Consider the following 14,651-nt stretch of genomic DNA (forward strand, 5'->3'; position numbering starts at 1 on the left):
TACTTCCTGGAGTTTCTTTTGAGGCGAGTTCTTCTGTTTCATGATTTTTGGTAGTCCCTGTGGTGGCTCAAACTGCAGGGCACTTCCCCTGTGCTGTCCGGTGTAACTTGTGTTGGTGGGCGGGGCTGCAGTCAGACCCAATGTCTGCCCCCAGCCCACCGCTGGGGCCACAGTCACACTGGTGTGTACCTTATCTTACCCTCTCCCAGGGGCAAGATTCACTGTGGAGTGGTGTGGCCCCTGTCTGTGCTGCTTGCATACTTCAAGACTTGGGGTGCTGCTTCGATAGGATCTGGCATATTAACCAGGGTGGATCCGCAAGGTTCACAGTGGTGGGATGGGTAGGCTTAGCTCACTTTGCCATCAGTGGTCCCCTGTGGTAGGGGCCCTGAAGCACCAGGAGGGAGGCAGACCCGTCAGAAGGATGGATCCACAGAAGCACAGTGTTGGGTGTTTGCGTGATGCAAGCAAGTTTGGTGACAGAAACTGGTTCCCTTTGGGATTTCGGCTGGGGGATGGGAGAGGGAGATGGCGCTGGCCACTGCCTTTGTTCCTGCCAAGCTGAGCTCTGTCTTCCGGGACTCATCAACTCTGCCTCCAGGTGTCCTCTTACTCTTCCCACTCTCTGAGAGCAGACCTGTTGACTTTTAGCATCCCAGATGTTAAACCCCGCTGGCTGTCAGAATTCACAGAGTTTGGCCCCTCCGCTTTTGCAAACCAGACTTTGGGGGCTGTGCCTTCCTGGGCGGTCTCCCCCTCCACCACCCTGGCTCCCTCCCGACTGTCCGTATAGCATGCACCGCCTCTCTGCCCTTCCTACCCTCTTCCATAGGCCTCTTGTGTGTGCTGGCTCTGGAGACTCTGTTCTGCTAGTCTTCTGGAAGTTTTCTGGGTTATTTAGGCAGATGTGGGTGGAATCTAAGTGATCAGCATGATAAGGTGTTCTCCTAAGCCGCCATCTTCCCCTCTCTCCCCAAATAGGAATATTTTTAATAGAAATTGAAAGTAAAAATGAAGTTTTGTCTCTTGCCCCCCAAACTCAGGCTATCGGACAGCCAGCGAGGCATCTGAACGCCCTTGCTGTGATTCAGCTCCTTCTTGGAAAATACCACCTCAGAGGAGATGTAGCACCATGATGGATGATCTTGAGAACCTTGGACAGGAGCCAGCACTGCCCAGAATGCAAACAGCAAGAGGGATGCACTTAGGGTGACCTGGCCCTCTGCCAGCCTCATGCCTCTGCTCAGGGACATCTGCCAATGAGAATGGATAAATGGAGGATCCTCAGCAAAGCCAGATCTAGACCATCTGACAGAACAGAGGGCTGTGCTGCGCAGTCAGCACCTTACACCTGGGGACCACCCGTGGGGTTAGGTAACAGTCACAGGGTGTGGCATTGGGTGACCCTGCACATCAGTTTAGCTGGGGCACATGTGGAAGAGGCAGGCGGGCCCTGTCCAAGCATGGTCACATAGACATAGTAGGGACTTGGACCCAGAGACATGGCTGTATTCAACACATTCCATCTTTCCTGTAGCTACTTGAATACAGAATATACGATTTTAACACCCTGAACTTCTCTACCACTTCCATGTCCTGTGGTACTGCCAGTTCACTTTCTATGGATGACTACTTTTCCTCATTATGGAGACCACTTCTTCCTACTTACTTGGAAGTAGGATGTGGAGGTAGGCGTCAATTTTACCTTTGTACGTGTTGAAAAACATTGCTTTGTAATTTTACATGTCTTATTCTGGTTGACTATTAGTTTTCAAGCCATTGATCCTTTTGGTTGTTACTTTGAAGCTTCCTCTGAGTTTACTGTGGAAACATTTCCCAGTATTCTGTGTCATGATTGGTGAAGTACAAGGTTGTATTTTATTATTTTCTTATGCCAGCTGGTGAGAACAGAAAGTACTGGTGACCATGTGTGAGCTCCAGGATTTTTTCCCTCTAATCCTTTATTGTGATTCTTTCCTGGCTTCTGGCAGTCTCCTCCTATGCATGTGGGTTTCCCTCCTCAGCTGGAGACACAAAGGGGCTGTCTGCTGGTGCCCAACTTGAGAGGAAGAGTGAATGTCCCCACTAGTTTTAAAATGCCTGCCTTCCTTTTACACAAAAACCAGATAGGGATACCATAACACACCTAAAAACTACATGGGCAAAAATCTCCTTGACCTTGGCCTTGGAAATGATGTTTCGGATATGATTCCAAGTGCACAGTCAATGAAGACAAAAATCAGCGAGTGAGAACACATCAAACTAAAAATCTTCTGCTTAGGAAAAGAAACATTCACCAAAGAAAAAGGCATTTTACGGGGATGGAAAAAAATTGTAAAACGTGTGATATGAGGTTCATATCCAAAATTTAAAAAAAAAAGCTCATTTTGCTGAATATTCTAACAAGCAACCCAATTTAAAAAAAATGGGGCGAGTAGAGGACTTGAAAGGGCCTGTTTCCAAAGTCCATGTACAAACGTCCAGCAAGTGCATTAAAAGGTGCTCAACATCACTCATCACCAGAGACATGCAAATCAAAGCCACAATCCCATAACACTTCACACCTGTTATTATGGCTGTTACCATCAGACAAGAGATAACAAATGCTTGTGAGCATGTGGAAATAAGCAAACCTGGTACACTGTCCCTAGGAATGTAAACTGGTGAGGTTACTACTGAAAGCAGTATGGAGAATTCTCAAAAAATTAGAAACAGAATTATGGTTGTGCCCAGCGATCCCACTTCTGAGTGATATATACAGGGGATGAAGTCACTACATCAGAGATATGTGCACCCCATATTCATTACAGTATTATTCTCCATAGCTGAGACACTGAAAAGACCTAACTTCTCATCAAGGGATTAATAGATAAAGAAGATGTGAGATTAGATAGATGGATGGATACAGAGATAGATAGATAGATAGATAGATAGATGATAGATTTCATCCATATAAAAGTTAATCGTGCCATTTGTGACTACATGGATGAAGCTTGAAGACATTATGCTAAGTTAAATTAGTCAGACAGAGAAAGACACATTCTGTATGATCACACTTACATGTGGAGTCTAGAAACATCAAATTCACAGAAACAGAGTGTGCAATGGTGGGTTCCAGGGACTGAGGGGCAGGGAAAATGTGGGGGGGCATTGCTCAGTGTGTCCAAACTTCCAGTTAGAAGATAGACAAAAAGCTTCCGTGGGTCTAATGTATAGTAAGATGACAATAATTAATATACATATTGTATATTGAAAGTTGCTTTATGTTCTTACCATAATTAGCTGAAGAATGTATTGACTAACTTCAACTTGGTAAATATTTCGCATTATATACATGTATCAAGGCATCACATTGTACACCTTAACCTTACATAATGTTATATGTCGATTATCTCTCAATAAATCTGGGGCCAAAAAAAAAGGTATTCCTAGAAGACATTCCTATATACATTTGGCTAGTAATAATTTAACTATGCATGGACATGACTGCAAATCATACAATATGTGATATTAACCCTAAAGATGTTTATGCACAGAGAAGATTTCATACAAGTGCGCATGTGTCTGTGTTGGTGGGAATAATTTCATGTGATTCTGTACACTCATAGAAACAACAGCCATAACAACAGGTGTTAGGACACTGGTGCTAAGTAGAGATCGTGGCATTTTTGAAGAAAATTAAAGGCATTATGGCCAGGGGATAGATCATGAGCAATTTGGGATGTAAAACAAAACAAAACAAAACAAAACAAGAGCGGTGAACACTTTTCCTTATTGTGATTGGAACATAACATCAGATCTGTGTTTTCCTTCTACATCTCACAGCTTTTGTACTCCATTTCCCATATGAATGGCTTTCTTTGTGCTTAGTTGATATTTTGCAGTGACACATTTTCATTTTCTTCTTTGTTCCTTTTGTGCACATTCTTTAGATAGATCCTTTGGGCTTACCATGGCCTTACACAAAACACTCTAAAGCCGTAACAGTCTATTGTCAACTGATAACTACTTAAATTCAATCCCATGGACAAGTAAACTTTAACGGCTCCACACCACTCCCCACTCTACTGATGTCACAGGTCACATCTGTATGTATTGTGTACCCATGAGCATTGATTTATAGTCACACTTGATGCTTTTGTCTTTTGAATCTCACAAAAGAATTGGAAGTGTAGTCGAGGGGTAATGTCAGCCTCCTAGCAGCCTAAGATGTCCCTGTGTTGTCTCTCACACCCATCCAAAACTTGGCATCCATCCACAAACAAATGTGCATTTTTGGGCCCTGTGGGATCCAGCTCCATATGCCAATGGACCCCTGAAGAGTCTTCCCTACACATGCATAGGTGAACATACCTGAGTGTGGCTATGGACTCTACAGTGACCCCTGAACCTGCTCCGCCTTTCTTGTCTGTGGTCTCCGAGGTTCTGGGAAACAGTCTTAGTTGATCACACATGGACTGGAGTCTTTGTGGAAGTCCAACTTTCCAAAGAAAGTGAAAACTCTAACTTTAAATGATATCTTCATTCCCCCCATCCTTGTGCATTGTAGCATTATTTACAAGAACCAAAACACCCTATGTGTCTGCAGACAGAAGAATGGGTAAAAAGAAGTGTGGCCTGTATGTACAGTGGAATTCTATGATTCGTCCATAAGAAAGAATGAAAATTTGCCCTTTGTGACAACATGGGTGGATGCTGAGGGCATCAGGATAAGTGAAGTAAGTCATACATGTGGGAAATCAAATAGGTATGTCCTGGTGTAGGACATTACAGGGAACACATTGCAAAGAAGAACACTGCTTTCTGGCTTTGCTGAAAACAGCAGGCAATGCTTTGCTTGTGTGGTTAATGTGTATCTAGGAGTTACTAACTTCCCTTATCTCATTAACGTATATCTAGGGAGCACTCATCACCCTTATCGAGTTAATATAGACCTAGGGGGCACTGGCTTTGCTTATCGATTTAATGTAAATCTAGGGGACACTCAGTTCCCTTATGTAGTTAACGTAAGTCTAGTGGGAACAGTAAAGTTCACTTATTTAGTTAATATTGATCTCGTGCAACTAGTTAATATAAATCTAGGGGGCACTGCGCTGATTTAGTTGAAATAAATTTAGGGGAACTCCTGTGATTATCTAGTTAATGTAAATCTAGGGGGCACCCAGTTCCCTTATGTAGTTAACGTAAGTATAGTGGGAACACTAAAGTTCACTTATTTAGTTAATATTGATCTCGTGCAACTAGTTAATATAAATCTAGGGGGCACTGCGCTGATTTAGTTGAAATACATTTAGGGGAACTCACTGTGATTATCTAGTTAATGTAAATCTAGGGGGCACTCAGTTCCCTTATGTAGTTAATGTAAATCTAGGCATCATTCACGTATCCAGTAAATTTTTATGTAGTGGGCACTCATTTAACTCACCTAGTTAATGTGAATTTATGGGGCACTAGTTTCACTTATCTCGTTAATGTGAATTTATGGGGCACTCATTTCCTTGTCTTGTTAATGAAAATCTATGGGACACATTAGGGAAGCACACTTTGCTTATCTAATTAATGTATATCTAGGGCGCATTCAATTTGCTTATCGAGTTAATGTCAGCATAGGGGGAACTCACTTTAATTATCCGGTTAATGTATGTTTAGGGGGCACTCACTTTGCTTATCTAGTAAATGCAAATCTCGGGGCAAGCTACACTTCCCATATCTAGTTAATGTCAATCTAGGGGACACACTCACTTTGCTTATGTAGTGAATGTAAATCAAGGGGCAAGCTACACTTCGCCTAGATAGTTAATGTAAATCTAGGGAAACCTCACTTTGCTTATCCAGTATATGTATATCTATGGGCCCTCTCTTCCTTATCTAGTTAATATAATTCTAGGGGCACTCACCTCACTTACCTCCTTCATGTATATATAGGGGGCACTCACTTCCCTTATGGAGTTAATGTATATGTAGGTGGCACTCACTTCACTCTTGTAGTTAATATAAATCTAGGGGACAGGTTAAACTTTGCGTATCTAGTTATGTAAATCTAGGGGTCACTAACTTCACTTATCTAGTTATTCATCTAGGGGGCACTCACTTTGCTTCTCTTGTCAACATAAATCTAGAGGGCAGTCACTTTGGCAGTCTAGTTAATGGGTATCTAGGGGGTACTCCACTTTGCTTATTTGGTTAATTTATATCTAGGGGGCACTCAGTTTATGGAGTTAACGTATATGTAGGGGGCAAGCTACACTTCACTTACCTAAGTAATATAAATCTAAGGGGCACGCACCTTGCTTATCCAGTTAATGTAAATTTAGGGGACACTCAAGTAGCTTATCTAGTTAATGTAAATCTAGGGGGCACGCTACACTTTACTTATTTAGTCAATATAAATCTAATGGGCACCTGCTTAGCTTATCTGATTTGTGTATATCTGATGGGGCACTCACTTTATCTAGTTAGTAAATCTAGGGGACACACTACAGTTCACTTATCTGGTTAATATTACTCTAGGGAGCACTCACTTTGCTTAGCTCATTAATGTCAGTTTAGGGGGCCCTCACTTCTCTGATCTAGTTAATGTGTATCTAGGGGGACCTCTGTGCACACACAATGAACTTTGGTTTCTTTCCCCTGTTAATCCAGGTCACGTGAAGTTAGTTCTTGGTCCACAAGAACATTTGGTGGAGAATTTCTTCCTCCCCTTCACCTTTCTAGGCTCTAGGTTCAGCCACATTCTGCTTGTCAGCTCAGACCCAGCACTATACTTGAAGCCCACATCGCTGTGTGCTGGTGTGTAGACTCCCATCAATTAGTGGGTGTGGCCTGTGGGTGCTAGATCCTCCACAGGACCCATTCTTACTTCATCCTGAAGGTAAACTCACGTTTCCAGCACATGTATGGTGTTAACTGAATAGGTCTGCATCTGTAACACGTGTGTCCAAACACACAGAAGGGCTGATGTTACTGCACAGTTCACTTAGCATCCTTCTGTAGTTTACTGAGCAGGTGGCCGGGGCACCTGTTTGGCCCTCCTTCCCAAACATTCCTGGACGCATTCTTGCTGGGAACATGCAGTGTGGCTGCATGGGAATTTCAGGAGGTGCTGGGAAAGTATGATTACCTGTTTGCCCTGGAACGTGGAGAATATGTGTACACATGGCAGTCTAATACTTTGTGTAACCATGTGTCTTTGAGACAAAGTGCATGCATGGGCACACATTGGTACAACTTACAAGACTATCTGCACCAACAAAAGGATTCTAGGTATGAACTGAAGTGAAAATCCTGTTATGTGCTTCATGTGTTTTACATCTATTGGTGAATTATGGGATAAATTCTTATTCCAAAGTAATTTCTGAAACAGTTACTATTTAGTTCTGAAAATTTCCTAATCAATTACTATTAAAAAGTTGTGTATTTTTAATTCAGAAGAAAATAAACAGACTTTAATATCACTATTATGATTTAAAATATATTCTAGACAACTGTAAAAATAGTAAAAAGTATTTAGAAAAAGGGTCCCTAACTTCCCACAGGCTCAACTCTGCAGGATTTCTAGAAGGTTCTTGGGAGAACCAAAGTGGAAATCCTAGGCAGACCCTCATCTAAGGATGAATTCACTGAAAAATAGAGAAAAGAAGGAGAAAAGGGGTTCATATTCATCGGGCTCCCTCGGAATGCCAGAGACATCCATAGGCACTTGTGCCTACTTTTCTGATTGATTTCACTGGGGGCTACTTTCAGCCTCATAGTCTCAGTCTCCCACATTCGGAAATTTGCTCTCCAGGAAGGCACAGCTTGCACTGGCTGGGATCGAATCCATGTCCCTTTCCCTTCCAGCCCACAGACACCCCAGTGTGGGACAGGCAGTATGGGTGGGTGGTAGCCTTCCATCACCCTGAACCCATATTGGGACCAGGAAATGAGAGGTCACCTGAAGAATGAGACAAAGCTCAGTGTGCAAGAGCACAGTTTTGGGGAAAATTCATGAATTTGTCCCTAAAGGAGCTTGTGGCAACTTCTCTTATTTCTGGAACCAGAAACCTCAGCCCAAGACACAGCTGCTGACTCAGGTCTTCTGCACAGAGTCTTAGGCACCGTTTGGGCTCTTACAGGCTTACCAAAATACATAGAGGCCACAACCATGCAGTTGTCAATTTTATTTCAGAGTTCTGCTCAGTGACGCATCAGAGACCTGGTGTCAGTTCCATGATGTGCCTGTGGACCCCTGTGTCTCCCGCAGACCCCTGGAAACGTGGATGTTAGCTGTGCCGCCTGATTATTTTCACAGATGAGCCACGTGGATTGTCTATAGTTGTTTAAGGGTCTGGAGGCTGAATTATGCATTGTCTTGATCAACAGTCTCTTCCGTAACTTTCTGTTTGTTGATAGTTCTGACATTCCCGGCAACACCAAAGAGGATTGCAGCAATTAAGACATAGATTCTAGCAAAGATCACTCTGAGATATACCACGGATTCACGACTTTGCCTGACTGACCGCATTCTTCTTGGAGGGGGTCCACTGTCTGTGCTCCCACCAGTGCCTCATTCAGTGCACCGTGGAGGATCCCAGCCTACTTGGCAATGGCAGTTCCTGTTATTGTTGCATATCCCTCTGTGACTGCATTTCTCTGGGATACAGTCATAGTTCAGCTGAGCCACACTGCCATTGCAGTAGGTATCCTGACAGAACTTTCCAGGAGCACAGGGGGTACCGGTTCTCACATGACCAATATCGGTTGTTCCTGTGCTACGATGCGAATCCAGCCCAAAACACCAGAACCCTGAGATCTCAGACTGATGAAATCCAACATGCTGTTGCAGCTGAGGGAGATGGGTGATGTTACTACACTGCAGCCTTCCACACTGCATGTCTGTGGGGCAACAGGGTTTAGATTTGAATACCCCTGGGTCTCTTCTGCAGTGTCCATATCGGCTGCCTTTTTGATTTATGGTATAGCAGACATTTTCAGCCTTCACAGCATTTCTGCCAAAGATTTCTTGGCAGTGCATAGTGCGGTCAGTGCAGTTTCCATGATAGCAGTAGCCCTCTTCAGTGCACGGGGTTCCATCTTGCATATAGAAGTCATCAGGGCACTCCACGGACACCCCACGGCAGTATTCTGGAAGATCACATATATTTTGGATTGGCCTGAAGAGTGTTCCAGCATCGGAATAGGTGCAGTTTGTACAGCATCTGCCCGTATTTCATTTGCTACCAGGGGTTAGAATACAATCACTCGTACAACAGGGATTGTTGTAGGACTGCTTGAAGGAGCCACAGTACACTGCTCACCTGGCTCCACTACATAGTTTCCACAATGATCGTGAGTCAGGCTTTTATTGAAATAGGAAAGTCCTGAGTCAAATATGCACTCACAAAAATTATTCACCACTACATGCTGCATATGAACGAAGGAACAGTTACTGAAAGAATCTGTTATAATAGGGTATTGATTCATAATGCAGGTAGACCTCCTCTGGCATGCACAAAACTTATTGTCATAAAAAATACCAATAGATTTTGCAATTTTTTGGGCTACTAACACAGACAACAATAAAAAATGTCTGCCTAGAGAAGCAAGCGAGATGATGGATTTTGATCTGCATACCGCATACGTGGCTGGCTGAAACTGAAGTTCATGTGGTGCATCTTTGTTCATAAGTAAAGCTGTATGTGGTTTAAAAGCAACAAACAAGTGTCTTTGAAAGTAGATATGAATCGGACTCCCTGGCACCTGAAAATTGTTCAAGACAACTGGATCTTCCAGATTATAAATGACCATGGAGGAAATATAGTGCCTTACATCAATACCTTGAAGCATTGAGTCAGTCAAACTAACAAGCCTTATGAGGAATCGGGCACATTTTGACACGTTGTTGAACACACTATACATTGTTTTGGAACCGAGAAGTCCTTTCAAAATTCCGTGATGGGATGAATACAACTTACTAGAGATCCTGGGGGCTGCACTGATATTTGCTTGAGAGAACAGGGGGTTCCTATCCTCCTTATATCCCACGTTATAAGTAGGTCCCATTGCATTGGCGTCTGCCACTATCTGAGAAACAAGGTGTTCAAACAGTTGGGAATCGCTGAGGGGTCTGATTTCATAGGCAAGGTCATCCAACTTCATGATACCTTCAAGGCCCCCATAGCACGTGTCCATGGTGACCATGGAAAGAGGAATCTCCTCCAGGTAGCCGAGGTAGTAACAGTCTGGAGGTATGGAGGGGTAGTCCATCTGCAAGGCTCCCTGATCATCCTGAGTTATCATCAGCAATTGTCTGGACCAAAAGAGTTTCTTGTGCCTCATGTGGATAACATGGCTCTTGCCCCCAAAATGCAGGCTATAGGACAGCCAGCCAGGCATCTGAACACCCTTGCCGTGGTGCAACTCCTTCTTGGGAATTACCACCTCAGAAGAGATGTAGCGCCATGAGGGACGACCTTGAGAACCTTGGACAGGAGCCAGCAATGCCCAGAGCACAAACAGCAAGAGAGGTGCCCTCAGGGTGACCTGGTCCTCTGCCAGCCTCATGCCCCTGCTCAGGGACATCTGCCAGTGAGAATGGATAAATGGAGGATCCTCAGCAAAGCCAGGTCTAGACCATCAGACAGAACAGAGGGCTGGACCGGGTGGCCAGCACCCTACACCTCGGGGCCACCTGTGGGGTTAGGTAACAGTCACAGGGTGTGGCATTGGGTGACCCTGCTCATCAGTTCACCTGGGGTGGATGTGGAGAGTCAGGTGGGCCATGGTCAACAGTGCTCACATGGACATGGGTAGGGAATCGGACCGAGAAACACGGCTCTATTCAACACATTCCATCTTTTCTCCTTCTACTTGGATACGGGATATGCAATTATAACACAATGAACTTCTCTACCAATTCCACGTCCTGTGGTGTTGCTGGGTCACTTTCTCTGGATGACTGCTTTTCCTCATTATGGAGACCAATGCTTCCTACTTCCATGGGATATGGAGGTAGACTGTCAATTTTACCTTTGTACGTATTGAAAAACATCGCTTTGTAATTTTATATGTCTTATTCTGGTTGGCTATTAGTTTGCAAGCCATTTGATCCTTTTGGTTGTTTCTTTGAAGCTTCCTCTGAGTTTACTGAGGAAACATTTCACAGTATTCTGTGTCATGATTGGTGAAGTACAAGGTTGTATTTTAGTTTTTTTTCTTATGCCATCTGGTGAGAACAGAAAGTAAAGCTGAACATGTGTGAACCCCAGGGGATTTCCTCTCTAATCCCTTATTGTGGTTCTTTCCTGGCCTCTGGCAGTCTTCTCCCATGCCTGTGAGTTTCTCTCCTCAGGTGGAGATAGATGCAGGGGAGTTGAGGTTACGTTGACAGCTTGCACCATGGAGGCTGCACATGATCGAAAATGGTATCCACCATGGAACTCCCTTGTTTAAGTACCGTCTAGTCCTTTAAAATCCCCTGGGTTGGGCAGAAACCCTCAGAGTTGGCTTTTGGAGAAGAGTCTGACTTTTCTCCGGGTGCTGGCCTCCTAAATAAAGCTCAACTTCTTTTCCCACCAAAACTAAATCTTTGAACATTGACCTTTCCAGAAATACTCAGCTGAATTTGGGATTTGATAACAATAAAATGGAGAGTGGAATGGCAGTTGTCAGGGGCTGACAGGGTGGGGCAATGAGGAGTAGATCTCAAGGGCTATGATTTTCTGTTATGCAAGATGATTAAGTTCTAGAGGGGTCTCCACAACATTACCCCTGTAATTAACAGTACTGTACTGTATGGTTCAAGTTTTGTGAGGAGTGTTGGTCTCATGTTCAGTGAGATTCTAACACACAAAAAAAGTGGAAGACACGAATTTTGCTTCTCACATGACAGTATGCTGAACGGCATGGACACTTTCTACTGATAATGTGAACATAATTTAAAAACATTTGCATAGTTTGAATAGTAACCCTGAGGATATGTCATTTACAAAATCTTCTTCCATTCCATAGGTTGCCTTTTAGTTTTGTTGATTGTTTCCCTCACTGTGCAGACACGTGCTATTTTGAGGTAGTCCCAATAGTTCATATATGTATGTATTTAATTTTCTTCTTTTATTTTTAATTTAAATTCAAGTCTTCAGTCTTTGAACTCCACATTTTCAGGAAGTTGACTTGTCATTATTAACTTTATGGGTTATCTTGACTGAGTCATGGGTGCCCAGATTCACCACTGTTTCTGTGGATGTCTGTGATGTGTTTCCAGAAGAGACTGGCATTTCCTTCCATGGTTCCTGTCTGGGCATCACCCATTCCATTAAGGTTCTGAATAGAATCTGATGCAGAGGGAGGAAGAATTCCCTCATTTTTACTTCCCATGTGCTTGTTTGAACTGGAACAGTGGTCCCCTCTGGCCCTTGTTATGAGAGTTATATCATCAGATCTCTACGTTCTGAGACTAGACCCTCGTTCAGAATCAGACATATTACACCACTGGTTTTCCTGGATCTCCAGCTTGTGACAGTAGATCAGGGGACTTCCCAACCTCTTTAGACATGGAAACCAATGTGCTTTGGGTTCTGTTCCTCAGGAGAATCCAGACTAATACATGGAGATGATTTATCTCTTCTTTAGAGGAATTGAATAAAGCTTTAGCTCATTTAACGTCTTGAGTAGCAAGTGGCAGGAGGGGAGTCTCACGTTGTTTGATTGGGACAAGTGATGGGTAAGATAATGGGGAGCTGTGGGATCCTGTGGTCCTGGCTGCACAGGGAGTGCATCTGGGACTCCTCTAATGGTTCAGCTGTTGTGCCTCAGAAAATCTGTAATTCACTCATGTTGAGGGACAGGAGTAAGCAATGCAAACAACTGTGTCTTTTGTGCATGTTAGTGCAGTTTTCCTATGACAACAGGTATCTAATTCAGAGAGTTAATAGGTAAGCACAGAATCCTGTGTCGAGAGAGGCTCCCTGGAGAAACTGCTGTGTGGAGAGGAAGCCCCAGACCCTGACTGGAAACCTGCCTGTAACCTCCATCTGTACCTGCTCCTGGTAACACAAAGCCGAATTGTGCATAGTGTGCGCCTCCCGGTGGTGCTGATCCCCTCCTGCAGGGAGGTTTGCGTGTGGACTCCCAGCCAGGTCCTCTCACCCTGTCTCTTGCACAGTAATATGTGGCCATGTCTTCGGCCCTCAGGTTCATCTGCAGATACAGCGTGTTCTTGGCGTTGTCTCTGGAGATGGTGAATCGACCCTTCACGGAATCTGCGTAGTATGTGCCACTTCCATCAGTATTAATCCGTGAGACCCACTGCAGCCCCTTCCCTGGAGCCTGGCGGACCCAGTTCATGTCATAGCTACTGAAGGTGAATCCAGAGGCTACACCGATGAGTCTCAGGGACCCCCAGGCTTCACCAGGTCTCTCCCAGACTCCACCAGCTGCACGTCACACTGGACACCTGCAGACGCAAGACATCTTGGTCAGGAAACTGTCACACATCCACTGGTTCTCACTCATATCCACTCTCATACTCAGTGTCTCTCGTTCACCATGAATTACCTTTTAAAAGAGCAACAAGCACAACCAAGCCAAGCATATACTCCATGATGAGGTGTCTGTGTTCTGTCCTTATCACAGAATGGGAACACCTGGGACCCCTGGAGCTGGGGCTCCCCTCCCAGTTGCAAGGTTGGTGCTAGGCTGGTTTTATCAGCACAGAGAGGGCCCTATTTGCATGTCCTCTTACATATATATCACACTGCAGACTTAGATTTGATTCTTTAAAAGTGAATGGCAGGTTTAGGGATGAACTTCTACATTAGTTTGTGTGGATGGTGCTGTGACAATATGAATAATTCTAATCCGTGAGCACAGGTATATTTGCGGAACTTGTGCATTTTTACATGTCTTTCATCAACAAAGGTCATTTTCGCTCTACAATTATTTTACATACTTTATGAACTTTAATCCCAAGTACTTTATTCCGTGCCATTTTCAGTTGTATAATTTGTTATTTGTTTTGCATATATTTCCATGCTTGTGTGTAGAATCATAGGTGGTTTATTTTTATTTATTTTCTTTGTCCATTGTGCTCATTGTGCATCCTGTACTTTTCCTCATTTTCAAAAACTGGTTCTAATATTTTTTGTGGTATCTCTAGGGTTTTGTTATGTTTAAGATCATGTCATCTGCAAACAAGTAATTGTCCTTCCTCCTTACTGATTTAAATGTCTTTTATTTCTTTTTATTGCCAAAGTTTGTGGGTAATTCTTCCAGTTGTAGGAGAAGAATGCCTTTCCCTTCTTTTCTTCTGGGCTTTCACCCAGTGGAAGGATTCAATTGAAATAAGACTGATCTAAAGGGGAGAATAAATTTCATTTTGCAAGTGCCTGGGCTTCCTAATAATATGACACCCAGAGAATGAACAAAGCAGGTGGCACTTGTGCCTTTCAGACAAAACATTGGATTTGGCAAGAGTCAAGGCAAAGGTGTGGTTTTTGGATATTTAATTAGTCAGGTAACTAGGTTTGTTTGCACAACCTTCTTGTCCCTGAGTTCCTTATTCTGGTGCTAAGGATGGTTCTCCCCTCCTGGTACAGGGAAGGTGAGTTTCCCAAGGGAGATTTATATCCTGCTGTCAAGGGAAAAAGGAGGGTCTGAGTGTCCTTGGACTGGCT

At 43.7% G+C, this 14,651-nt stretch overlaps 1 protein-coding gene and 1 pseudogene across 1 annotated transcript; both read right to left on the minus strand.

The window, feature by feature from the left end:
* Positions 1 to 8,183: 8,183 nt before the first annotated feature.
* Positions 8,184 to 10,560, minus strand: LOC125168480 (disintegrin and metalloproteinase domain-containing protein 21-like). Its single transcript, XM_047863644.1, is given in 2 exon segments — positions 8,184 to 9,285; positions 9,288 to 10,560. Coding segments are annotated over 2 exon segments (2,220 nt in total). The 3' UTR covers positions 8,184 to 8,338.
* A 92-nt stretch (positions 10,561 to 10,652) lies between these two features.
* On the minus strand, positions 10,653 to 13,579 carry LOC125168170 (immunoglobulin heavy variable 3-74-like; annotated as a pseudogene).
* Between the last annotated feature and the right edge of the window lie 1,072 nt (positions 13,580 to 14,651).

Source organism: Prionailurus viverrinus, chromosome B3 (assembly GCF_022837055.1).
Source record: "Prionailurus viverrinus isolate Anna chromosome B3, UM_Priviv_1.0, whole genome shotgun sequence".
Classification (NCBI taxonomy): domain Eukaryota; kingdom Metazoa; phylum Chordata; class Mammalia; order Carnivora; family Felidae; genus Prionailurus; species Prionailurus viverrinus.